The 26,631-nt window shown below is 37.7% G+C and overlaps 3 protein-coding genes across 3 annotated transcripts; 1 reads left to right on the plus strand and 2 right to left on the minus strand.

The window, feature by feature from the left end:
• Positions 1–6,123: 6,123 nt before the first annotated feature.
• LOC148565763 (uncharacterized) lies at positions 6,124–6,836 on the minus strand. Its single transcript, XM_088487227.1, has 3 exons — positions 6,828–6,836; positions 6,473–6,708; positions 6,124–6,388 (listed from the first exon to the last, which is right to left on the minus strand). The coding sequence occupies exons 1-3, from the start codon at positions 6,834–6,836 to the stop codon at positions 6,124–6,126; spliced, it is 510 nt and encodes a 169-aa protein (XP_088343353.1).
• A 9,997-nt stretch (positions 6,837–16,833) lies between these two features.
• LOC107643923 (formin-like protein 4) lies at positions 16,834–19,758 on the minus strand. The gene is made up of 2 exons (XM_016347680.3): positions 18,830–19,758; positions 16,834–18,209 (listed from the first exon to the last, which is right to left on the minus strand). The coding sequence occupies exons 1-2, from the start codon at positions 19,582–19,584 to the stop codon at positions 16,919–16,921; spliced, it is 2,046 nt and encodes a 681-aa protein (XP_016203166.2). The 5' UTR covers positions 19,585–19,758; the 3' UTR covers positions 16,834–16,918.
• Positions 19,759–24,764: 5,006 nt separating this feature from the next.
• On the plus strand, positions 24,765–25,322 carry LOC148565764 (uncharacterized). The gene has a single exon (XM_088487228.1). It carries the CDS (start codon positions 24,765–24,767, stop codon positions 25,320–25,322), a length of 558 nt encoding a protein of 185 aa, XP_088343354.1.
• Positions 25,323–26,631: the final 1,309 nt, after the last annotated feature.

The raw sequence follows: 26,631 nt of genomic DNA on the forward strand, positions 1-26,631 counted from the left end.
TACCAGTTTAGAAGTTCAACTAATTCAATTGTGATTCAACAACAAAAATCGAATAATAATAAAATAATATATAAAAATATATATAATACAAAAAAACATAAATATATACTAATATAAATTTAAAAATTATATAAATTAAAAATACAAAATCAATTAAAATTTTATAATCTCTTGTAAGTATAATACATGAATTAAATAAAAGATAAAATAATTAAATATCAAAGTTTATATATGTAAAAAATTCATAATATTATATATGGGTTAATATTCAAAATCGTCCCTGAAAGATCACGCATTCTCTATTTTCGTCCCCGAATAATTTTTTTAATCAAATTAATTTCTGAATGAATATTTTTAAAGCACGTTCGTCCCCCCGTTAACCTCGTGACGCTGCCGTTAAAAATCTGCTGACCTGGAACGTTAGCTAGCAACCCATCCTACCAAACGACGTCGTTTTGCACTTTAAGAGTATGAAAGTTGTGAAACGCCACCGTTTTGAGAGTAGAGAGTGTAACATTTAACACTTTGTCTCCTGAACAAGTCTTCATTTGTTCTTCTTCTTTACTCTCACCGTGACTCCCTGTTTCTCTGACGCATAAGCCACCATCACGAAGACGAAGAAGACCGCGCCGTTGTCCACAACCAATAGAGTATTCTGGAGCATTGTTCATGCGTCAGTTGTTGAGCTTGGTGGAAATCTTGAAGGCAATGACACAACGTTGTTTCTGTGTTCGACGTGAGAGGTAAAATTTTTGTATCTTGTTAAAAAAATTGGTAACACTATGTAAACCCTTAGTTTCCTTATTATATTATTGAGTCATGGTGAAGAATCTGTTAGTGCATATGATTTAGGGTTTCATCCCAGGGTTTGGTTTATGATCGGTTATATGGGTAACAATGGCAAGACTCTGTTTTTATGGCTTGGAAACATAATACATGTTGTTTGTGTTAATGAAGTAATGGTTACATATTTAGTTGTTGTGTTGGTGATGAGTTGGTGTTATGCATGTTCTGTGTTAATTTTTGATAGGGTTTGGAGACATTGATAGTCTTAGATGGCTTGCTACATTGACTTTTTTCTTAATATTATTGTTTGCTATTATGTAAATGGACGGTCCTCCAATGACATTCATATTTCATCATGGTGGAAATTTTAAAAATGATGAGAAAGGAAGTAGAATTTATGAACTAGATAATACAGAAGTCTTGACGGGGGTTGATGGGGATACACTTGATGTGTTTTTGTTTAAATGATACTATAAAGAACTGGGATGTGCTGGGGGGGACATATGTTGGTGGAAAATTCCTTGGCTGTCGCTTGAGGGTGGGCTGAGAAAGTTGGAGATTGATAAAGATCTGCTTAAAATGTGTAAGACTTGCAGAAGGAATCACAACGTCATGAACATATTTTTTGAACATGGAGTTTCAGAGCTACACGTGGTGGAATGCATGAGTGAGGATGATGAAGTAATTCTACCAAAGAATGCCTCTTTGGCAAGCTGATGCTGAAGAAGAAGCAAGGTTAATGCAACTGCAACTTGTAGTTGTTGATCCTAACACATATGCACCAAATGAACTCCCAAATGATAATGCACCAAATGAACTCACAATTAACCTTGTTCCAGTGTCTGTTTCTCCACCACCATTAAGATCGAATGTAGCCTCTGTAAAATCCTTACAATATCCTTATTCCCCTTTTTTCTAAACCAAACCCTAATCTTCTTCTAACACACTCACTCACCTCTCACTGCCGCACACACCCTCACTCCCCCTCACACCCTTTTCCTCATAGCACACACCCACGAGCTGAGGAAAGAAAGAAAAAAAAGATGGAGATCGAGAGAGTGAGGGAGAGGAGGAGAGAAGGAAGAGGAGGGAGAGGGCTACCGCACCGGAGCCGTGCCTCACCGTCGTCTAACTTGCCATCGCGCCACTACCGCACCCGTCTTGCCCAGCCGCATTCAGCTCGGTGTCGCGCCGCTTTGCCGTCGTCGTCGCCAATGATGGACGAGAGAGAGAAGCGAACGCGAGGAGAGAGAGGGAAGATGTTCGCGCGTGCTGAAGGGTTGCCACTGTCGTCCTCATCGCGACCTGTCACCGTCACTGGAGCCAGCCACCTTCGTTGCCATTTCTCGCCATTTTTGCCGCCGCCGAAGCCTGGATCCTCGCCGTCTGGGTTGCATAGAGGAAGGAGGAGCCGCTGGGTGTTGCCGCGCCTTGTCTGCGTCACCGTTGAGCTTCAACCACCGCCATGTCAAGTCACTGTCGCCATTGTTGAGAGATAAGAGAGAGCTTAAAGAGAGAGAAACAGGATGTGCGAGAGGAGCCGTCGTGAATAGAGGGCTGTTCTGTCACCGCTGTTGCGTCGCCGTTCGGGTGAACCTTGGTTGCTACTGGAGCTGTTGGTGCCACTGGTGGAGCTGAACCGTTCCTGTCACTAACCCAAACTATCGCCAGCTCCACCTCGTCGCTTCCCCAATCCAAATTCTGTGCACATTCGTTTCATTATACTTCAATCCTCCTCACCTTGGATTCTGGCACTCCAGGTTTGGTATCTTCAGTCCTTTGGGACCAAGTTGTGAGTAGGCTTTACATTTATAATTATTTGATTGTGCATCTATAATTATTTTGACATATATCTATTATGATCTTTAAATTATACTCACTATAATTGTCTTGAACGGTTTTAAATTGATTAGAATAATTGATTTATTAAAATTGAATCATTCATCTTTATGAAGTTTATACTTTCGGAACTATACATGAGACCATATATATTTTTGATGAAGTTTTGAATCCTTTTAAGTAAACTCGTTCTGGTTTCGATGTCATGTGGGATTCCTAGATATAGCAAGCGATACATTAGTTCTTTAAGACACCGCTTATCGATGCTGAACTTTGGAAGTTGTAATTCAAATACTTGACATAAGACTGGTTGCTACCATAGATATATACTATAGAACCAAGGAGATTATGAAGCAAGATTGTATTTTGAGGAGATTGATGAACGAAGTGAAGAGTGCTATTTATATCTGAGTTGTCAAGAAAATGAGAGTCGGTGAATGTCAACTGCATCGTTTTAACACACACCTATCTTGTAACTTTTACACCTCGTTATACTTATTTATCATGTTTGGTAAAGTGCTAAAACCATGTAAAGTTTTGAAGATTATATCAATTTTCGAGGACAAAAATTTTTATAAGGAGGGTAGAATGTAAAATCCCTACAATACTCTTGTTCCCTTTTTTTCAAACCAAACCCTAACCCTCTTCTAACACACTCACTCACCTCTCACTGCCACACATACCCTCACTCCCCCCACACCCTCTTTCTCACAGCACACACCCACGAGCTGAGGAAAGAAAGAAAAGAAAGATGGAGATCGAGAGAGTGAGGGAGAGGAGGAGAGAAGGAATAAAAGGAGGGAGAGGGCTACCGCACCGGCGCCGTGCCTCACCATCATCCAACTTTCCGTCACGCCGCCATTGCACCCATCTCGCCCAGCTGCATTTAGCTCACTGTCGTGCCGCCTTACCGTCGTCGTCACCAATGATGGATGAGAGAGAGAGGCGAACACGAGGAGAGAGAGAGGGAAGCTGTTCGCACGTGCTGAAGGGTCACCACCGTCGTCCTCATCGTGACCTATCACCGTCGCTGGAGCCAGCCACCTTCGTCACCATTTCTTGCCATTTGTGCGAAGCCTAGATCGTCACCGTCTGGGTTGCGTGGAGGAAGGAGGAGCCGCTGGGTGTCGCCGCTCCTTGTCTCCGTCGCCGTTGAGCTTCAACCACCGCCATGCCAAGTCCCTGTCGCCATTGTTGAGAGAGAAAAGAGAGCTTGAAGAGAGAGAAACACGATATGCGAGAGGAGCCGCCGTGAATAGAGGGCAGTTCCGTCATTGATGTTGCGTCGCCGTTTGGGGGAACTTTGGTTGCTACTGGAGCTGTTGGTGCCGCTGGTGGAGCTGAACCGTTCCTGTCACTAACCCAAACTATCGCCAGCTCCACCTTATCGCTGCCCCAATCCAAATTCTGTGCTCATTCATTTCATTCTACTTCAATCCTCCTCACCTTGGATTCTGGCACTCCGGGTTCGGTATCTTCGGTCATTTGAGACCAAGTTGTGAGTAGGCTTTACATTTATAATTGTTTGATTGTGCATCTATAATTATTTTGACATATATCTATTATGATCTTCGAATTATACTCACTATATTTGTCTTGAACGGTTTTAAATTGATTAGAATAATTGATTTATTAAAATTGAATAATTCATTTTTATGAAGTTTATACTTTCGGAACTATACATGAGACCATATATATTTTTGATGAAGTTTTGCATTATTTAAATTTTTTTATCTTACTTGAATATTTGTTTTTGAGACCATATATATTTTTGATGAAATTTTGTATTATTCTAAAATATTTGATTTTACTTGAATATCTGTTTTTGAAGCATTGAAGTATTTGTTATATTCACTTAGTTTAAAGATTGTGAAATATGTTTGAAATGTCTTATGATTGAAAAAGTATGATTGGAAAAGATTCTGATGAGAAAGTATAATATGATTTGATTTGATTCAATACCTTATATATTTGAAAGATCAAAGATTTGTTGTATTTGAAATTATATGTTTTGAATTGGATTGGAAGGCCCGTATTAGAAAACCGTAGTTAACGGCGGTTATAACGTTAACTTAGATGCATCTAACTCAGACCCCAGCTAGCAAGGGTGTTGCTAGCCTAATGTGTAGGCCACACGTTAGATCTGTTATTCTGTTAGGACACACGAGAGGAAAGGGCTACCCATTGAGATGGAGCCGTCCAAGTGTAGACTTTTCATTTGATTTCTGTATGAGAACTCCCTTATTGATTCACTTATTATTATCAACTATTATTTTCTAATTAAAAATTACTTTAATAATGATGTTTATATGGTTTCATGTCGATTATAGATGTATTGTCTAGTCACTGAGTTGCAAAACTCACCCCGTTTTTCTAAAAATATTTTTCAGGAATAAATATTTGGTCATGTGAGCCTTTCTGTTCAAGAGTAATGATCTACAATGGGTACCTATTCTTTGTTGAGTTCTTAGACGTCATCTGCTCTATATGTCACAGGCAGGATCCAATCATTCTTAATTATTTTAATTTTTATTAAAAATGTATAACTATTTATTTTGGAACTTGTAAAATATTTGAAATTTTCTTATTCAACTTATATATGAGTTTGTTAGGATTGTTAGGGGATTATTTTTGCTGAGCGCCTGTCATGATTCATTTTGGATTGTGACAGCCTCATAGAGAGTCCTAAACCAACCGAAAGGAATCCCAGCAACCCAAGGAACACAATCGTCACCACCCAATGAAGCTGTAGTGGTTTGATTAATTACATTTTTTCATTTTCATATACATGAATCTGCGGTTGTCTATTCATGTATTTACTTTATATGTCATGCAGGCTAAGGTGAGAGGAAGACCACCCAAGCTTCAGGTTTCCAAGGAAAAAGGAAAAAGGGCTGTCTCTCCTCAACCTGCTGCAACAACTGCAACAATTCCAATTTCTGCTGGAACAATCAAAGGATCTAGTGTTGCGATAACCAAGTAGCTTGCAAGTTTCATGACCTTTGTGCCGACTCCGGAGTTCAAAAGGCCAAGGAAGAAAGATAACGCTATCTAAAGACCATCATCGGAACATATGCTTTTTTTTTATAAGGCTATAGATTAGGAAAGATATCATGGTGTTAAACACTATCAACTCTCACTATTTCGTAAAGCCTTTATTTTGGATGCATGTTTTGCCTTGGTATGTAGTGTTTATGAGGAATCACTTTTAAGAACTTTACTATGTTTTGTGGTGACAAACACAATGTTGGCAACTTTTAGACTTTATATTAAGAAATTTTAGAAATTTTATTATCTTTTTATGTCTCTAATTTTCCATTTACTTCTTTAAATATGACAGTGTGAGTGATGCATAAATATATTTCCTTCACAGGTGTACTCAAAATTCAAGTTGCTATTTATAAGCTCTACTTTCAGTTTGCAATAGTTTAGCTAGGATAACTGGAAACAAAAAAATCAGAACCCTAAATCACACCACCATATCACATTCATTGTCTCCTACTTGTACATATATGACATGCAAAGTAAAGCTCCTACTATTATGACCATTATCAAACCAGTGAACACGAAACACATTAACATTCTGTGTACTCTTACTTCTGCTTCTAAACTACCTATTCTCCATGCTAATTTAACCTTCCAATCTTCATAATCAATCTCCAGTTCTCCATTAGTTTCTGGGACTCCCCTTGGACCTTCTGCAACAGCTACATATTCATTTTCCTTCACCCATTTAAAAAAATTACAGTGTCTCCCTTTTTGAAAATATTGAATAAAATTGTTAACCCCACATAAAGAGTGATTGCCAAGATGATGCTATCATTTATACAAAATTAAACTCACCCGATATCTTGGACAGGTATGAAACAACCTATCTGGATTCTGTGGTGTCCCAGATTTCTTAATCAAAGTTTTTAAACTGCAGAAACACGTTTCTTCATCGTTTTTTCTTCTTCTTCGCATGGACGAGCTCGAAGCATAGCTACCATGTGAGTGCGACGGCAACCCACCACTGGGACCTCCACTTCTGCTCCCCATCTTGGCGCCGAAATCGACTTCCTTTTCCCTCGACAGCTGCTGGATCTGCGACAACACTCAAGCAAGGCATTCATGTTCGTGGGAAGAAGGAAATTAGGGTTTATTTACTTCAGACTTAGGGACTAAATTGATTCATAACCCTAAACATATCTCGTCAGCAATACACATACCATGCCAGGTGTTATTCGTATTGCCAACTAACGTTCCAGGTCAGCAGATTTTTAACGGCATCGTCACGAGGTTAACGGAAGGACGAACATGCTTTAATAATATTTATTCAGGGATTAATTTGATTAAAAAAATAATTCGGGGACGAAAATAGAGAACGCGTGATCTTTCAGGGACGATTTTGAGTATTAATCCTTTATATATTTTATGTAATAAAATAATAAAGAATAACAACACACAAAAGCTATTAATTTAACTATCTTAATTTGTAAAAAAAAATTTATTTGAAAAATAAGCGCATTCTTTTATATCTTTTAATATATATATATATAGTTTAAATTAGATGTACTATATTATTATCTATAAAATAAATATAATTTAATATATTAAAAAATAAAAAATACTTCTATAAAAAAACATACCTATATACAATAATGCATAGTTGTAAGAATCGAATCGGTGATCAAACCGCTCAGACTACTAGTTTACTAGTTTATTGATTCAACCGATAAATCACTGGTTGAACAGGTAAAACCGGTCCTATGTAAATAAAAAATATAAAATAGACAACTAATACAAAGATAGATATAAAATTAGTTAGTACTATTACACTAGTATCTTAATTTGATATAATAAGAATAATAATCCATAATATCAGTAAATTTCAATACTAGTATCAAATAAGATAACTTTAATCATAACATTAATATTGAAATAGATAAAGAATTTTTAGTAAAGTTTATATTTTTATTAATAATAGTACATAATTAAAAATATAATTAATTCAAAAGATAGAGAATATAAAATTAAAATTAAATTAGATATTTATAAAATTATTTCATTCAAGAGTTACTATATAATTAGTCTTTGTCGTTTAAAATCTTAAGAACCATAGTGGCAGAGTGGCAACAAGGAAGCAGTCTTCTCCAAAATAACACATGATAATAGGTTGACAAGTGGCGCGCTGAGAACCGTACGTCCAGTGGATCACAGGCGAGACTTCTCCAAAATAACACATGCTAATAGGTTGACAAGTGGCGCACTGAGGACCGTACGTCGTAGTGGATCACAGGTGGAGATGCGCTGCTATGGAGCACCATAGAGTGGCAACTAAACCGATTAGACCGATTTCTATCGATTCTTTCCGAATTTGACCGGTTCTCATCGATTCATGCCAGTTTTTATCCTTACACGGTCTAAAAGGCGAACTAAACCGGTTTATGGTCTGGTTCACCAGTTTTCCGATCGAACTGGCCGATTCGGTTTGATTTTTACAACTATGCAATAATGAAAAAAGTTTTTCTTGGTCATGAATAATAAAAAAAATATTTAAAAAAAAAACCAAAAAAAGGAAAGAAAGATAGAAGACGACAAATCTTGTTTAAATGAGGAAAACAAATTCTTGTTGTCAACCCAAAAACACAAAAAAGAAAGTCTAGAAGTTAGAACTCATTCAATTACTAACCCGAATATTTCAATTGCCCGAGTAGAATCTATGTGTGGCTGTTTCTTCTCATCATAATATTTGCAGTGGCCGCCAAGGAGCATTTTCCATTTTTCTTTGCAAGGCCTGAGGTCTTTGTTGCTTTAATCCTTCCTTGGATGTTTAAAAATTTATAAATGTTTGTTATTGAAACTTACTCTCCTTGATTCTCGTTTTGATTTGTCTTGTGCTATATTGTGTTATAGGCTTATAGTATTCTCTTTCCCCATCTTTCTTGATTTTCGCTTCCCCTCTCAATTATCGTTCTGCCACCTTCACCGTCTGTGCCTGTTCCGACGTCCACCGCCATCTTCTTTTTCTTTTTCTTTTTTGGTCCACTGCCTTTTTCTCTTTTTCCATTTCCGCCTTCTTTTCTTCAGTTCTTCTTCTAAGAACTGTCCGGTTTTGGTTTGGTTCGATTTACGGTTCCCAAATGATTTTCCGATTCTTTAACGATTCTTACAAAAGACGGTTTTAGTATTTGGGAAGTTCTATGGTATGGATAGAGTTAGACATTCAGAGGTATGGATCCGACGTGGACGGGACGCAATTACGACACGTGCACGAGAGCCCTGTGTCGTTAAAGCAGGTGAGCTGATAGAAAGGCTGACAGCAGCAGGTGGGGAGCAGGCCTCGTGTTTTGTTCCATAGAGTGTTAACAATTTAACAAAATTGATTAAATGTGTGGTGTGATTAAGCTTTATTGGATGATGGGTTGAATAAAATGTTGGAAAGTTTTTTTGATCCGTTGGTTGGATTTTGGAAGCCCATGACAATTAATTGCTGATGAAAAATTTTGAAAAATTTTAAAGAGTGATGATATAAAACGTAAAAATATGTTTTTTAAGAGTGTGTAAAAAATGATGATGATAGCGGTAAAGGGATAAAAAATCAGATCATGATTGGATGAGCAAAAACATGATGATTACTCCCGTATATACTATATGTATTTATTAAAAAATAATATTAATAAATATTATATAATCATAAAAAAAAATAATGTTGTAATTAATAAAAATATTTTATATTTGTTATTTATACATATTTAATAATATTTATATAAATAATTATGAATAATAACAAATATAATTAATTTTAATATAAGTGAAAATAATTATAAAAAAATATTGTGCAATTTTACTATATAATTAATAATTAATATATGAAATAATAAAAAATAAAAATAATATAGATTAGTGGCAAGGAGAACATGCTGTACAAAGAGAATTCGGGTTTAAACCAACATCTTCATCAATTGTTGGAATCTTTCTATGAACGGTTCAATTGGACCGATTTTTGTCTATCTTAACTGGTTTTCACCGGCTTGACCGATTCATACTGGTTCTTGATCTTAAGCGGTCTTTGGAGTGGACCGGACCGGTTGGGGGTTAATTGGACTCTTAGCCGATTCGGTCTGGTTTTTTACGAGACTATGATCTCCATAACGTTTGAGGCGTCGTGTCTAAACGAAGAGAAGATAACGAGACAGATAAAACAAGAGACAAATAGTGAGAGAGAGGCAGAGGAAGCGAGATAGAATGGAACAAAAACATGACTAGGGGGATACAAACATACAAAAAAGGAGATGGAAAGATAAAAAAAAGAGACAGACAAATAGCGAGACAGAGAAGACACAACGCAACAAAGAGAGTGAGAGCAAGAGAGTCAACCATAATTTTGACAAAGAGAGACAACGACATAGAGAGTCAAGGGAGATAAACACAAACAAAGAGATAAACGGATACAAAAACAGTGAAACAGATAGCAACAAAGAGACGAAGATACTTAAGAAAAGACAAATGAAGACACAAAAGGAGAGGGATAGAAAAACGAAAACAGATAGTAACTTTATTCAGATAATCTAAAATCATAAATTAAACTAGTTTCGTAATTTAAGGTACAACGAAAAATCAGGCACCATCAACTGATAGTGGACCAATGAACTTGCTCAATGTAAGGGAACGTTCATACAAACAATGTTGCATTTTGCATTCAAAATATGAATACATCTGATTTAAATTATTTATAATCAACTATGTAGTTACATTTTTTATTTAATTTTAGATTTTGTAATTTTATTATACGAAAATCAACCCTATCTTTAGAGTAACTCGTAGGGTGCATTTCGTTACAGGAACAAAACATTGAGATAGAGACACAGAAACATATAATCATGTTTAGCAAATACGACATAAACAGAAATATTGTGTTAAGAGACACATAATTATTATATTCTGTATTCATCCTGGCAAAAAAAAAAAAATACACAGACAATAGCGAGAGATACAAGTTAATTTTCATTTTTTCTTGCATTATTCTTATCAATTTTTTATAGTTATATTTTTTATTATTATATTTATCATTCCAAATTTTTGGAATAAAAAAATATGAATAAATTGAATTTTTGGAATTTGTTCTACTTTATTACTAAATAGAATACAAGAATATTAATTATTTTTCGTATTAGTTCTGTGTCCTATTTTTCAGTGTCTTATCTTTTTCCATTCTCAAAACTGGAGACAGCCTTAGTATTTGTATAGCAAAAATTTTTGTTTAATTTTGTAAAAGTTTAGTAGATCTTCTTTGTTAGTCCCTTCTAAAGATTAGCGCATTTCAAATCAACTTTTGTTCGTCTAGCTAAAATTTTTAGGTTTTTCACGTACAATTTATATTTTTTTCCATTGCTTTCAACTAAAAAAATTTGCAGAATCTAAAAAACAGATAGAGTAGAGTAGGGTAACAATTTTTATATGCAACTAAAAATTCTATATTTTTCAGATAAAATTTATACAATTTTATCTTTTTTATTCACGTAAAAAATTGCATAATGTAAGCAACACAAAAGATACGACAAGCTGTGTTTTGTTTAAGATTCAAGATTTCAAATGATATTTGTTTTTTCAAAATATTGCCCCAAGTTATTTCTAAGACCAAACATAATTAGGTGTGGACGTTGTCACTTTTTTAATATAGGTCAACAAATTTTTATTAATTAAATAAAACAATTTTTGAAATAAATAACCTAAGTTAATTATTTGTATTTATATTTTTTAAAATATTTATATTTTTATTTCATTAATACACATATTTTTATAAAATTTAAAATTCTTTTAAAAATAATATACCAATAAATCATTTATTTATATATTTATTACAATAATTTGAATTAGAGTATATTGCAAAATAGCTTTAAGTTCATTTGATATAAATTTTATTATTTGTAAACAATAAAAATCAAACGGATATTATCCAAATCATAACAAATTAAATAAATTTTATTTTTTGAATCTATTTAAATCATACTGCAAATATAGTTATGGAAGGTTATCAAGTGTACCAGCGTATGGATATGGAACATTTCAATTCCAATTAGTTGATCCGTGTAGATTTAATATAGATAAAGGCGATGGTGTTGATGCAGCGTAAGAAATGTATTGTGAAGAAGCAGCAAAAGAGCCCCACGGTACTCTGGAAACCGGTGGTGTCGTTGTGCATAGTTCGAAAAGTTGAACGCTAGCGTTGTGGTCAAAGCTGTGACAAGTCAGCCAGATTGAGGTGATTGTTTTAGTTGGGATTAGGGAGTTGAGCCGAGCTAACATTCAGTTGGGCCATGGACTCAATAAAATGGACTTAGCATAGTGAGTTTTTTTTTTTTGAGAAATGTTAGGGGTCAGCAACTTTTGTGATTTGTAGCCAGCAAATAGCCATCAATAATGGTTTTAATGGTATGAGATTAGTGTGAGATTTCATCCAATGGCTCACTTTTCTTTGCTGGTTACATGCTGGCTAAAATTTAACAAAATTGCTGGCCCCATAGACTTTTCCTTTCTTTTTTTTTATGGGAATGTAACGATGGAGTAATTTTTGTTGGCACAACAAAAACATAGTGCCATGGAAAAAATTTTTTATGAGGACAAATTAGAAAAAAAAAACGCTTGGAAATATAGTAATTAATAAAATTTGTTTTGGCTGATATTAAACATTTTTGATGTAGGTATTCTTTTGAAAATTTAATGTAGGTTAGGAACAACATGCCATGCATGCTAATTTGGGTGGGAAAGAACTTTTGACCATGTTAAAGTTACTTGTTAATTAATTAATAACGTAGGTTAATTGATGAAATAATATAATGTAAATTTCAATCCGTGCTGGAAGGAGCGACGTTTTGTGTAGATCTGGCTGAAAGAGTCGTTTAAGGGTTAAAAATTCTTGTTTTGCGTTTATGTATGAATTCGATACTTTTGGATCATTAAGTGGAGTAGTAAAAATTTGTTAGAAGTAAAAGTTATTATTTATGTGATAATGATTTTATTGAATTTATGTTGATATTATTTTATGTGTTAGCTATGTGTGTGCACGATGATAGAGATATTGGTTAACCTTTTTATTATGTTAAGATAAATCGTTAAGTGAGAATTGATGTTTGAAAAATCTATACTATACCTTCTGGTAAATGAATGTTCTTTTTTTTTTTTTTTTTTTGGTGACTAATGAATGTTCTTTATTCTTGTAGTATTTGTTATCCTGATCATTAATGGCAAAAAATATTGAACTTTATAAAAAAAAATTGTTAAAAAAAATCTTATTGTAACAATTTGTCGAAATCAAAGGTGACGAGTTTTTATTCGGATTTTGACTAAGAGGTGACAACTAAAAAAACTTACATTGTGGATTGAAATTAGTATTTTGGGTATTTTAAAGTAGAACTCTAAATTTTGTAAATTTCGATGGGTGCTATTGTAGTTAGAATTATGGAATAAGATATAAATTTCGATAATTAACGCTTTTGGAAATGGTAGATTTGACCAGTTTCTGCATGGGTGAGTATTCTTCTAAATATATGAGTATTTTTTCACGTCCATACCCTTGGACGTCCCCTTCAATAAATATTAACACATTGGTGAGCCAAGATGTGAGGAAAAGATTTAATGAATAATGTGTTACGGCACCACATTCAGTTGCTAACACACTGATAATTTGTACGGCGTTCACGAGTCTGTTACAACACGTAGTACGAGTCTGTTACCCACACGCTCTGTCTCATCACAGCTGACCCTGCACGTAATTTTCTAAATAAAAATCGAGGATGTTATTGTAATTTCAAAGTTTGCATAACGACAAAAAAAAAAAAAAAACAATTTTACCCATTAACGCTAGGAACAACGCTATTCCAAAAAAGACAACGGTACATCTGATAACTTTCCTATAGTTATATCTCGTTGTTACTGACAACAACATACGTTGAATGTCGTTCTTAAATGTCTTTCCTTTGCAAACAACATTAATAAAGAATCTTTTACGGCAATGCTATTGCATGACTAAATTATTTTAATAATTACCTTAGTCCAATAAAAAAAAAAGAAAACGCACATAAGAAGGGAAAAAAACAAATATTTAATTAAATTTAATTATAAAAATAATTTTTTAAACTAATATTTTTAATTATTTATTGCTTAACTCATTAACAGTGAAAATGATATGAATAATAAAAAATATTAATATTTTTTAAAAATTATATTAATATACTTAAAAAATGCCTAAAAATAGAAACATTTTCAATCCAATAGAAATGAAAAATGCAAAAAAAGACGTCACAAATTATAAGTATTATTTGCAAAAAACATATATTTACGATTCCACCCAAAGATCATTTTACATTTCTCCAATTATTAAGAGAGACTCCTATTTGAGGTGTCCAAGAGAGACTCCTAACATTAAAGATTTTTAAAAGTGGACCGGTAATTGACTTTTTTGTTCATATTATAACATTTTTTGTCAGCAATTAATTGTCATGGGCTTTTAAAATTCAACCAACGGATCAAAAAAACTTTCCAACGTTTTATTCAGACATCATCCAATAAAGCTTAGGAAGAGTTTCAAGTGTACCGAGAACACTGGTGTTCCAGTTATTTTAATCGTTGATCTAAATTATAAAAAATATATATAATATATTAATTGAAATCAACGGTTAAAACAACTGGAACACCGATGTTCCCGGTACACTTGAATTTTTTCCTAAAGCTTAATCACACCACACATTAATCAATTTTGTTAAATTGTTAACACTCTATGGACGAAACACGAGGCCTGCTCCCCACCTGCTGCTGTCAGCCTTTCTATCAGCTCACATGCTTTAACGACACAGGGCTCCCGTGCACGCGTAGTAACTGCGTCCCGTCCACGTCGGATCCATACCTTTGGATGTCTAACTCTATTCATACCATAGAACTTTTCTTAGTATTTTACTTATGGACCGAGTCGTATTAGACATCAGTTCCCACTTCCCAGTTAAACCGGTTTAATTGGTTAGTTTGGTTCGATTTTCAGAAAGTGATTCAACTTTCTTCATTTCGACAATTCTAGTCAGTAGTTGAATCCGGACGTCATGTGTCAATTCCCATGATGTCATTCTCATCTGTTATTTTGTTGTCAAAACGATCACTGACATTTGATGTGTATGCTTGTATTAACAATTTCTAATTTTAAATTATAATTTAGAGGTAAGTACCAAATCGGTACTCAAAAGATTTTGACGCTGACAAAATGGTACCTGACTTTCGTTATTGACAAAATAGTCCTTGAGAGATTTTAAAATTTGACAAGCGTACCCATGAGTTCGTCGGAGCACATCTCCGACAAGAACAATGCTGACATGGCCACTACGTTTTGATGACATGGCAAAAACCCTCCCCTACCATAATCTTTCCCTTCCAACGCACTTCCTCTTCTCCCTCCCCAACGCACTCCCCCTTCCCCTTCCTGAATGTACTCTCCCTCCTCCCCAACCTTAATCCTTCCCTCCACATCCCTAACCCTAACCCCCTCCCCAACGCACTTCCCCCTTCCTCAATCCAAAATTTCTCATTCTGAACCCTAATCCCCTTCACTTGCCCCTTTGAACCCTAATCCCCTTCCCAATACACTATCTCACACTCTCAACTCACTTTCCCCTAAAACAGCAGTGGAGCTCAACCTTCTCAGTTTTACAGAGCCAGTGTCACCGACACCGTACTATCGCCATCTCGTCGTCAGGTCTTCTGCGTTTGCCAGCGTCGTCTATCTCCTTCGTCGGCATTGCGTCGTCTGTGCGCCTTCACTGCTGTCGCCTTCACTGCTTGCTGCTCGTCCCCAGTCGCTGCCCTGCCTCCTCTATCTATGTTCCATCTTGGCTCCGTCGTGTCGTGCCTCCTCTGTCTCTGGTGTTCTTCTTCTGGCCCTGTCTAAATCTGCTTCTTGCTTTGGTGATGTCTGTATTAAGTTTATTTTATTTATTTTATTTTGATTATTGTATATGAATTTGTTTGTTTTCTCTGAGTTTTATTGTTATTAATCTTTTTGAATGTTAAATTAATATAAAAATTTGGGACAATTCATGATTGGGACAATTTTGTTGATGTTGAGGTTGTTGTTGCTGTGAGTGGTGGTGTTGAGGGAGGGAGAGGGGAGTGTGTTGGGGAAGGGGGAGTGGTGGAGATTGTTGTCGCTGTTGATATTGAGATTGTTGTTGTTGCAAGTGGTGGGGTTGAGGGAGGGAGGAGTAGTGTGCGTTGGGGAGAGAGTGTGGTAGAAGTTGTTGTTGCTGTTGATATTAAGGCTGTTGTTGCTGCGAATGGTGGTGTTGAGGGAGGAAGGGGGAGTGTGCATTGGGGAAGGGGTTGTGATGGGGCAGGGGTTGCGATGGGAGGAGAAATGTGCGTTGGGGATGGGGGCTGCGACGGGGAGGGAGAGGGAAGGGGAGGGAGTGTGCGATGGGGAGGAGGCTTTGGGGGTGGTTTGCCAAGTCAGCAAAATATGGTGGCCACATCAGCATTGTGCTTGTCGGAGATTTGTTCCGGCGAGCTTAGGGGCACGCATGTCAAATTTTAAAATCTTTTAAGGACTATTTTGTCAATAACAAAAATCAAGTACTATTTTGTCAGCGTTAAAATCTTTCGAGTACCGATTTAGTATTTACCTTTATAATTTATAAAGCGAACTAGTAGACCTAAATTTGGGTCGCAATGTCGCATACTCACAGCGGACAAGATAAATCAAACTCATTTAATGCAAAACTCTATCCAACCGGACCCATTTTCACCCTTGCTCGAACGCAAACCAATCTACACTTCAATTCTATGACATAACATGTTCTACTCTTGTCCAAAGACTATCAATAACAAAACATCTTTCAAGTCATAAATCTTCACAGAAACTGCAACTTAAAAGAATGTATTTCGCCTTCCTTAAATTTTAGTCCTTCTTAAGTCTCAAAGTCAATCAAAATGACAACCTACGTTAAAAATTAAAAGAGGAAAAAGAAACAATTAACACTTTTTAAGGAGGATAGCAACAACATTACCAAAAAAAAATTTTGTTAAGATAACTGTTAAAAAATATTATATGTAAAAGAAATCACTTATCAAATCTGTAACTTTATATTTATATATAAATATATGTTGTTTAATTTATTTTTAATATATATTTATATTTTAACACATATTTTATATTAATAATTAATTTTTAATATACACATAACATAATTGAAACCGTTGTCATCGTATAAATGGCCTTTGTGTCTAACAGGATATTATGTAAAGGAGACAAACAAGTGCATAAAAACACGCTTCAGGAATCATCTTCTGATTGGCTGAAGGAAGTAGATTCCAACACATTTGACGAAAAATATAAATCAAAGTTGGGAAATCTAGGTGGTACCCTCTTTGAAGGAGACAAAGGTAGTGGTTCCAATCCACCTTCTGCTGTTCCTACAACACCCTTCTTTTCCATCTTCTTTTTAAGCTCCACACAAGCCTGATCCACCATATCAACAAAATCTTTCACAATCACAAACAATTCAAAGGGGTTCGTCAAATTGCCGTTATCTTTAGATAAAAATGTTCCTGGTAGGTAATAACCATTAGTTTTCCTCACAAGATCCATGATCCTTGTTTGCTCTTCTTTCACAACCTTAAGCTCTTCCTCACATTCCTCTATGAACCCTTTCATTTCCTTTAAAAACCCACCACACCCATCAACGCTAGTGTTGCTGCTGCCACAACATTTTGTTACAATCTCCTTGATTTCAATAACATGAGAATTGAGATTGGAATACATTGTGATAAAAGTTTGATACTCTATACTCGCTGCTTTCTTTGCTTCAGATATCTCATCTCTTAACCCATCCAGGGCTGCAAAACCAAGCATTATGTGTTCTTTTTCGCCATTGATTCTTTGGTACATAGCTTTTCTTTTACCTTCTGATTGAACCACTTGTTCCACTATGAAGTGAAGCAAACTAGTCTTTCCATCTGTGCTTTTCACATCAGAGAGTTTTTTAAGAGCACTCAAATTGAATGCTTTTGCATTCCCTCTTGATGTTCCCGCATTCATTCTGTTCCCAGCTTTGAGAATTGCTTCAAGAAGCTTCAGGAACAAAGCACTAGTTCTCAGTTCCCGGCAACCCATTTCGAGTGCTTGCAAATATTCTTTCAGTTGAAGAACTTCATAGTCATAAGTATACCTGAAAAGCATGGCTTTGAGACGATGGAATGTGGTTGGAACCGCTTTGAGGATGTGGTAGAGGAAAGACTCGGCGTCTGCAAGCTTTTCAGGGTTGCCATTGAACTGCATGATCTTGGATTCTTCTTCTTGTGTGGGAGCTATTTTGGTGAGCTTTTCGAGCGTCTCTAGGCTTAGTCCTTGGCCGTCAAGTAGTGCTTCCAAGATAGTCCTGCGAGAGGTGGCAAGTGATCTTAGAACAATTGCAGTGTTTTGGGATTTTCTTGGCTCCAAAATGAATATTTGAGTTGGTGTGTTGGAGTTGGACTTTGTCAAAGTTGAGACACTTTTGTTTCTTTCTTGAGTTTTGTTGGTGGTTGAATAACCAAAGAGTGTTTCCATGAGCTCATCATCAACCCTGTAAATGCAAAGAAAAAACAATCATAACAATCTGGTTTCAAATTGCCGCATCATAATGTGGCCACTATATTGTGGGATGATTACTCTGATGACATTTTTCATGCTAAAATGATATTGAGAACCGGTAGATAATTTTTTATATTTATATAATTGAACTATTTAACGGTTCACAATATCATCTTCGTATTAAGATTATCATTGAAATAAACACCCATATTATGGTTGCCGTCACCGTTACATTTGCATTAGGCTGTAATTGAACATATGATGTGGTCACAATTTTGCAGATGCAATTACCATTTCAATCTCATGATACCTCAATTGAAGTGTTTTTAATGCACTGGAAACTCAATATGATTTGTTTTTATGTGAAGTTGATAATTAAGAACTCTTAGATAACTTAATATATTTGACTAAGTTGTTATAAGATGATTTCAACTATCCAACTTTACATGAAGACTACTATACGAAAGTTTTCACTTTTTAATTCATATAATTTGATGTGAGTGTAATTAAATCATTGCCACGATCAAAAGAAAATTAAAACAAAAAACACACTGCAAGTGTTGTGATTCATCCTGCAAATGCAACCAAAATTTAAAACCCTGTGTGACATACCTAAAAGAACCATCGTTGATCTGATCCCACACTGTTGAATGATCAACATTAGCCATAACTTTATCCCAATGTAGAGGCTTAAGCCTTGTTTCACCGGCACCCTTCTTCTCTCTTGAGCTCTCTCCTAGAATACCCTCTTTGGTTCTTTGGCTGTTTGGTTTCCCTTTAGGCACAGGTGGGGGCTTCAAGGATGATGAACTGAAGCCACCAGCCTTTGGAGGTGGAGGTGGACCAGGTGGCAGTGCCTTTGGTGCCGGTGGCGGTGGTAGTGGAGGGAGAGGAGGCGGTGGTGGAGGAGGAGGTGGAGGCGGAGGAGGAGGTGGTGGTTGAGTTTTCTTCTCTTGATCAATTCTTGGTGAAGCTTGTGATAGTGGAGGAAGTGGAGGTTCTAGAATCACCTTAGGCTTTGATATTTTGGATCTTTGGACCACAACATCAATTCTCTTTTCTTGTTTTAAATCATCATCTTCAAAACTAGGATTGAAGCTACTACTTGTGAATCCCGTTACCAACTCTTTGCCTCCAGTGTCCAACATGTAAAGAACATCAACCCCATTTTCTTCCATAATTAGTCCCTTCACATTGCCGCCAACAAGTTTCCTTATACCCTCATAATCATATGGAAATTTGTTCCTCTTGGGGTACGTAGCAGGTGCATATTTTTGGAACAAGTAAAAGAAAATCCCTGCAATAAGTAACATAGCTCCGGCTGTAGCAGCCACAGCCTTTGCAATTGCATAACTAGGGTCTGACATTGATAAATTTGTGAATTGGTAATTAAGGTTCCAATCCAATGTTTATTTGTTGATTGTTCTTTTAAAGGAACGAACTACACATATTATATAATACTACTAGCCACTAATGATTGTCTTGAAGGAGTAGTATACTATAGAATACGAAGAGCAGAGGAGAAGAAAATAAAGTAGTACAAGGGTAGTAACAATGTTTGGTTACCCCCTTTACAATAAATACAATTTTGATATCAGTATTTTTTAAATAATCAAACACGTACTCTCTTTGTTTTTGTTAACTAAAAAATCATTTAAATATATATTTAATTAATAATAACTGTATTTTTATACAAGTATAAAAAATATTTATTGTTTAATGCACAAATAATATTTTTTGAATAGTAATATACTAAGATGATATGAAAATAAATAGATACTTATAAAATCAACTTTGTTAGATAATCAATTAGAATACCAGTTAACTGCAACTAATTAATATATGCACGGCAAAAAAAGTTCAACAAATAAAAAAAAAATACGATTCTAAATCAAGAGTAATCCTAATCTCATTCCCACTCTCACTCTCACTCTCACTCTCATTCTCACTCTCATTTACAATAAAAAAAACAACCACAAAACCATTTACCTTCTCTTCCACGTCCCTTATTCAGGGCGTTTAGTACCACCTTTGAAAATTCCAAGTGATTTGAAAAGAGGGTTAAATACGGGACAAATTTTAGATTTGAATAAATAAGTTATACTGAAATTTGATTTTACGATATTATTTCTAGTTTTGTTTTGTAAGTGCATAATAGAATTGAAACAATGAAAAAAGATAGAAAGAAAAGAGTGATGCCTTGATATATTTTGGTTAGGCCACGATGACCTACTTCAGTTTCCATTATAACAATGGTAGAATTTTCACTATAATCAAGATAGATTACAATTACTAATTTTAAGAGACTCATACTCTTGTAAACCATCTAAGCTATTCCAAGCTTAATAAATCACCTAAGTGCTAACCCAACTTAGTTAAAGGAAACCAAGTGTACTCTAACCAGCACACTTTCGAATACAAACACTCAAACAGTGATTAAATTTTGGCTTTTGTATAAATTTCTTTCTTTGCCATTTTTATCTTTTAAATTGATTTTAATTCTAAACACATGAAAACAAGAACATACTCAATATGACAAAGGAATAGGCTTTGTGTATCAAATCAGATTTTATTTGAATGGTTGCCTTTTTCTTTATCTTCATTTATTTTATATAGAGATTGATATACTCTTCTTTAAGGTTGATATAATTTTTTTTTCACAAAACTAGTCGTTGCACCAATTATGCTTATAGCTGTTGGCATTAAGAAAAAGATATTTTCTTCTTTATTCCTCAAGTTCGAATGCAGCAGCTCCTTATGAATAAGATTTGATTTTGGAGTGCATTACTTGCTATTTTGATTATACAGATTCTTTTCTAACTTAGCTTGATATCATACTTGATTGATTTAGTTTTTATAATGCTCACCATAATAGTTAGTTATAATAAGGAATAATTAATTATGTTTGTTATCATAATGGCTTGATATCATATTTGATTGATTTCTATAATGTTCATCATAATGGCTAGTTATAATAGAGAATAGTTAATTATGTTTGTCATCATAAAGTACCAAAACAATTCTTAACTTAATAATCTCCAAGGCTCCAACTGTCTCGGCCTCCGTGTCACGTCATAACCGCGGCACTGTGCCGCACCACCCATCACTATTAGTCGCTTAGTCGTCATCCGCTGCTAGCAGATGTCTTTTTTTGATAATGTACAATAAAAAGATAAAAGAAAACTATTAAAAGAAGAAGACATCATTTTAGATATTTTTTATACTCGGATTTCGAATGTTTAAATTTTAGAGGTATCGGATAACAAAATGAAATATCTAAAACATAAGAAAAAAAATTTAAAAACTAAGAAAAAGAATCATATAAAACTTAAAAAGAAGAAGAAAAGCGTGCATGGAAACTGCTTCGAAGTGGCGTGGATGAGAGAAGGGAAACGTAGAAGGATGGGAAGGCGTCGCGACGGCAGGGCGAGAGAGGAATGGCACGGCGTCGCGGCGAGAGGAGTTGGAGAAAGAGAGTGTGGCGTGAGAAGTTGGAATAAGAGAGGGCACATATTTTTTTTAGAGTAAATCTAATTTTTTAAAATTTTAAAATAAAATTTTTTAAAAAGTTAAATATTGATGTTTCCTATTACGCAATATGTTGGTGTGGTAGTGTTTACAATGTATCTACTGTCGATGGATGCTGACAATTTCAATGATGTTGTGATTAGTGCCAGCTCCATCAATTTGAATTGAGCACAGCTATTGTTTGTCATGGTTTGTGTTTATGGAATAAATATTAAGTATTAACACATAACTAAAAGATAATAGACAACCAATGGACAATAAAACTCAAATTAAAGTTCAGTTTTTCAAATTTTAATCATTTTATCCTAAATATAAGTGTAGTTGTTTTTATATAAAATTGATAATTAAAAATTATTAAAAGATTTGACATGTTTGTAATTATTAACTTTACATACAAATAAATATATCTAAGTTTTCACCTCCTTTATATTGGTATATAAAACTTAGGGCAAAAAACCATATTAAGCCACATGCAGAAAAGTTTAACCAAAATACGCCAAACAGAAATTTGTTTCAGCAATAAGCTAAGAGGCATTTTTATATAAATCGAACCAACAAGGTTCGAACTCTATTAGCAAGTAATTCGAACCACATTGGTTCGAACTACCACTAAAAAAATGTGAATAATTCGAACCGGTCAGGTTCGAACCAGGAGAGCATGTAATTCGAACCGGTTGAGTTCGAATTATGTGGAGATTAGTCAAGTGTAATAAATCGAACCAGGTTGGTTCGAATTATGGGAAGGGAGGTCGACTGAAGTAATTCGAACCTGGCTGGTTCGAATTACATGTACCTGGTTCGAACCAAAGAGAGGCTGATTGTTATAATTCGAACCAGCCTGGTTCGAATTACATGTATCATGGTTCGAACCAGGTTAGTTCGAATTAGTAGGAGTCAGAGCTCTATATAAACGCTGTAAACGTGATTTGCTCTCATTAGAGGACTTAATATGGCTAGTGAAGAGGAGAGTTTTGCTGTTTTGGTACACCACAGAGGATCCATCAAGAGGAAAACTCGGTCCGGAGTGAAGTTCACAGATAAGAATCCTCTCTATATTGTGGTGAATCGAACGACAAGCTATGATGACCTGGTTAGAGCTGTGCTGATGAAACTTGGCCTGGAAGGTGCGAAGCGGATTAAGAAGTTTTTCTATCGCATTCCAGTCACGATCCTGCACGATACGGTGAAGTATGATTGTCTCACGATTGGTAGTGATGAGGACCTCCAAGTCATGTTTCTTTGTCGGAGGCAGTTTCCGGAGGTCCGCACACCAGAGTTGCTGGCAAAGCTGGTTGATGTGGTATCCAGCTCAGGCGGTTCGAACCGGAATACCGCCAATGTAGCCACTGCAGCTGGCTCCAGTTCGATGGCTGCTGTGGCTTCTTCCTCCGTCCCAGTTTACGAGCCAGCGGCCCAACTTGTCGCCTCTCCGTCATTTGCTGTTGATTTGAATGACGGCGTCCGCGACGAGGTAGGATCCTTTGATGTTCTGCCAAACGCTTTACACGGCGTTCCACCGGTTGGCGTCGGAGACGGAGAATTGGGTGATCCTGATGAGGACGACGTTGAGCCCGAAACGATTGAGGAAGATAGCGGGGACGAGCTTGTAGCGGCTGGGCCTGCATTGGCTGGCGGTGGTTCTAGCTCTGGCACACAGCAGTATCCACCATATTTCTCTTCGCTGGACCTGGACGCCATGACGCATGAGGGTGCGCTAGGGCACCCTGTTGGATTCGGAGCTAGAGATGCGGAAGGGAATGCTGGTCTCACAGAGTTCCAAGTTGGTCAGCAATTCCAGGATAAAGATGAGGCCCTGTTAAGTGTGAAGACTTATAGCATCCGGCGAGGGGTACAGTACAAGGTGGTGGAGTCCGATCACCGCCGGTATGTGGGTAAGTGTTCCGAGTTCGGGAATGGTTGCACATGGTTGATTCGGCTAAGTCTCCGGAAGCGCAAGGGCATTTGGGAGGTCAAACGGTACAATGGCCCTCACACTTGCCTAGCCACATCCATATCAAGTGATCACAGAAGTTTGGATCATTCTGTGATTTCGGCGTTCATTATGCCAATGGTTAGGGCTGACGCATCCGTTAGCATCAAGGTGCTCCTGAACGCCACGGCAGCGCATTTTGGTTTTAGGCCGACTTACAGGAGGGTTTGGATGGCGAAGCAGAAGGCCGTTGGCCTCATCTACGGTGACTGGGATGAGTCATACAGCGAGATACCTAGGTGGGTGTTGGGTGTCCAGCTGACGATGCCTGGTACTCTTGCGGTCCTCAGGACGAGCCCGGTTATAGTTGGAGGACAGGTGGACGACTCTCAAGCTTATTTCCACAGACTTTTCTGGACTTTCCCTCCGTGCATCGAGGCATTCCGGCATTGCAAGCCGCTAGTCAGCATTGACGGCACACATCTATATGGTAAGTATGGGGGAACGTTGCTCATTGCGATTGCACAGGACGGGAACTCCAACATTCTACCTGTCGCATTCGCACTAGTAGAGGGTGAGAATGCGGAGTCGTGGACCTTCTTTCTCTCGCACCTTCGGCAGCACGTGACCCCGCAGCCCGGTCTGCTGGTTATATCGGATAGGCACAACGGCATCAAATCTGCGCTTGAGGCCCCGGACGGAGGTTGGTTACCACCATCTGCGTACCGTGCATTCTGCATACGACACGTAGCGGCTAATTTCGCCCTTACCTTCAAGGGCAAAGACGCTAGGAGGCTTCTCGTGAATGCAGCGTACGCGAAGACTGAGGTTGAGTTTGATTACTGGTTTGATATACTGCGGTCTGAAGACCCGGCGATGTGTGATTGGGCGAACCGTATTGATTACTCCTTGTGGACGCAGCATCGCGATGAGGGGAGGAGATTCGGTCACATGACGACGAATATCTCCGAGTGTGTGAACTCAATCCTCAAGGGTGTAAGAAATCTTCCTGTAGCATCCCTGGTGAAGGCAACATATGGCAGGCTGGCCGAACTCTTTGTTCGCAAGGGGCGAGAGGCTGAGGCCCAGATGGGCACCGGACAGCAGTTCAGTCAGCATTTGGTGAAGTGTATCGAGGCCAACTTGAAGACGGCCAGGTGCTTCACTGTGACGTTGTATGACCGTGATAACTCTGAGTTCACCGTAGCGAAGACCACTCCGACTGGTACTTTCTCCTTGGGTACTTACCGAGTATCGCTTGCCTCCCGGACATGTGACTGTGGGTACTTTCAGGCGCTTCATTTCCCGTGTCAGCACGCACTAGCATGTTGTGCCTACGCACGTGTGAGTTGGAGCTCCTATGTTCACAGCGTCTATCAGATTAGCTCGGTGTTCAATGTCTATCGGATGGGATTCACACCACCAATCCCGGAGGGCTACTGGCCACCCTACGATGGGCCCACGGTGATTCCGGACCCAAACAGAAGGCGTGCGAGAGAGGGGAGGCCTAGATCCACAAGGATACGGACGAATATGGATGAGGCAGATCCAAACAGGCCAAAACGGTGTGGCCTTTGTCGCCAACCCGGACACACTAGACGTAGATGCCCACAGGTAGTAGGATCGTCTCAGACAGGCCGAAATTAGTTTCCATGATGTTATTGTTAGTGTTATTTACATTTAAGTTGTCTTGTTAGATGCATTGCTTGACCACGTATGTAACTTGTTGAGATTAATGCATTGAACTTTGGTATTTGTGAGTAGTAATGAATATGTTGTCTTCCATTACAAGTTATGCTACAGGACTCGTTGATCCTCATTTTAATAACTAAACGAAATCATTACACCTTATTATGTTTCATTTAATACATAAACAGACATAAACAGAGCACTACATAACAAGAGAACTACACCTAACTATCATACATGACTGGAATAGAGGAAAACAAATACATGAAGTGTGACTCATCTAAACAGGTGCGAACCAGTACCACAGCGACGTGCTATCCGTGCCCTCTGACCTCGACGGACAAGCGGCTCCTCATCCTCTATCTCGTCCTCCTCCTCCTGCGGAGTAGGCTGTACTGGTGGCGCAACACGCAACGGTGCTGCAGACGATGCTGCGATAGAATCTGATGCAGCGGTGAAGGCGGATGTAGGGGTACCTCCAAGACGAAACTGCTGACCAGCGGATGAGGATGGAGGCTCGTTCAGATCAACATCTAAGGGGGCCTGGATCCCTGAGGTCTGGCCAGCTCTGCGGGGGGTCACCTCACCCTGCATGATGGCGGTGATCTCATCTAGGAAGCGTGGACTCCCGAAGTCTCCAACAAACGAGTCTGACCCAACAAAGTCTGCCCACTGTGATCCTGATATGCGCCAAGGTGTACCACCCTGCTCAGCCTGATCATCCGCTGGCACACCAACGAAGTAATCTCCAAGCGGGCCCGCTCCAGGTCCAGGTCCAGCGTCACCAGTGTCAGCCCCGTCACCGAGCCCTGTGCCATACCACTCACCTCCATGACCGCCATCGTGTGTACTAGTACCTCCATCGTGTGTGCATCCTCCAACGTGGCCAGGCTGGTCGTCATCGTCGTCCCCATGGTCAGAACCACTCCTCGCCGTATGATCCGGCCACCTCCACTGACGCTGGCTCCTCCGTGTCCCTACACCCATCCTCCTCTCAACCCTGCGCCTGTCAGGCACGTCATCCGGAGGATCCATGTCAGGCACACGCCCCGGACCCCGCTGTGAGGCCTCAACTGGTATAGGAACTGATCTCGGATCCCCCAGCTGAGTGTCCGGTGCCAGGAACCTCTTCCCATGCTGACTCCACCACTGAAGGAACTGATGAGACGGTCCAGGGTCGGCAACAACATCGAACCTCAATACACTGTCCTGACGAGCGTCCCAGTATGCATGCCACTTCGGCATGGAAGAGGGGAACCATCGATCG

This window comes from Arachis ipaensis, chromosome B5 (assembly GCF_059453495.1).
Source record: "Arachis ipaensis isolate K30076 ecotype BB chromosome B5, ASM5945349v1, whole genome shotgun sequence".
In the NCBI taxonomy this organism is placed as follows: Eukaryota; Viridiplantae; Streptophyta; class Magnoliopsida; order Fabales; family Fabaceae; genus Arachis; species Arachis ipaensis.

Bases quoted from the DNA above. Each gene is read 5' to 3' on its own strand.
- LOC148565764 (XM_088487228.1), top strand. From the start codon at position 24,765: ATGGGCACCGGACAGCAGTTCAGTCAGCATTTGGTGAAGTGTATCGAG.
- LOC107643923 (XM_016347680.3), bottom strand. From the start codon at position 19,584: ATGTCAGACCCTAGTTATGCAATTGCAAAGGCTGTGGCTGCTACAGCC. The intron at 18,210-18,829 runs GTATGTCACACA...TTGCATTTACAG, and splicing joins ATCAACGATGGTTCTTTTAG to GGTTGATGATGAGCTCATGG.
- LOC148565763 (XM_088487227.1), bottom strand. The intron at 6,389-6,472 runs TCGGGTGAGTTT...TATTCAATATTT, and splicing joins TTTCATACCTGTCCAAGATA to TCAAAAAGGGAGACACTGTA.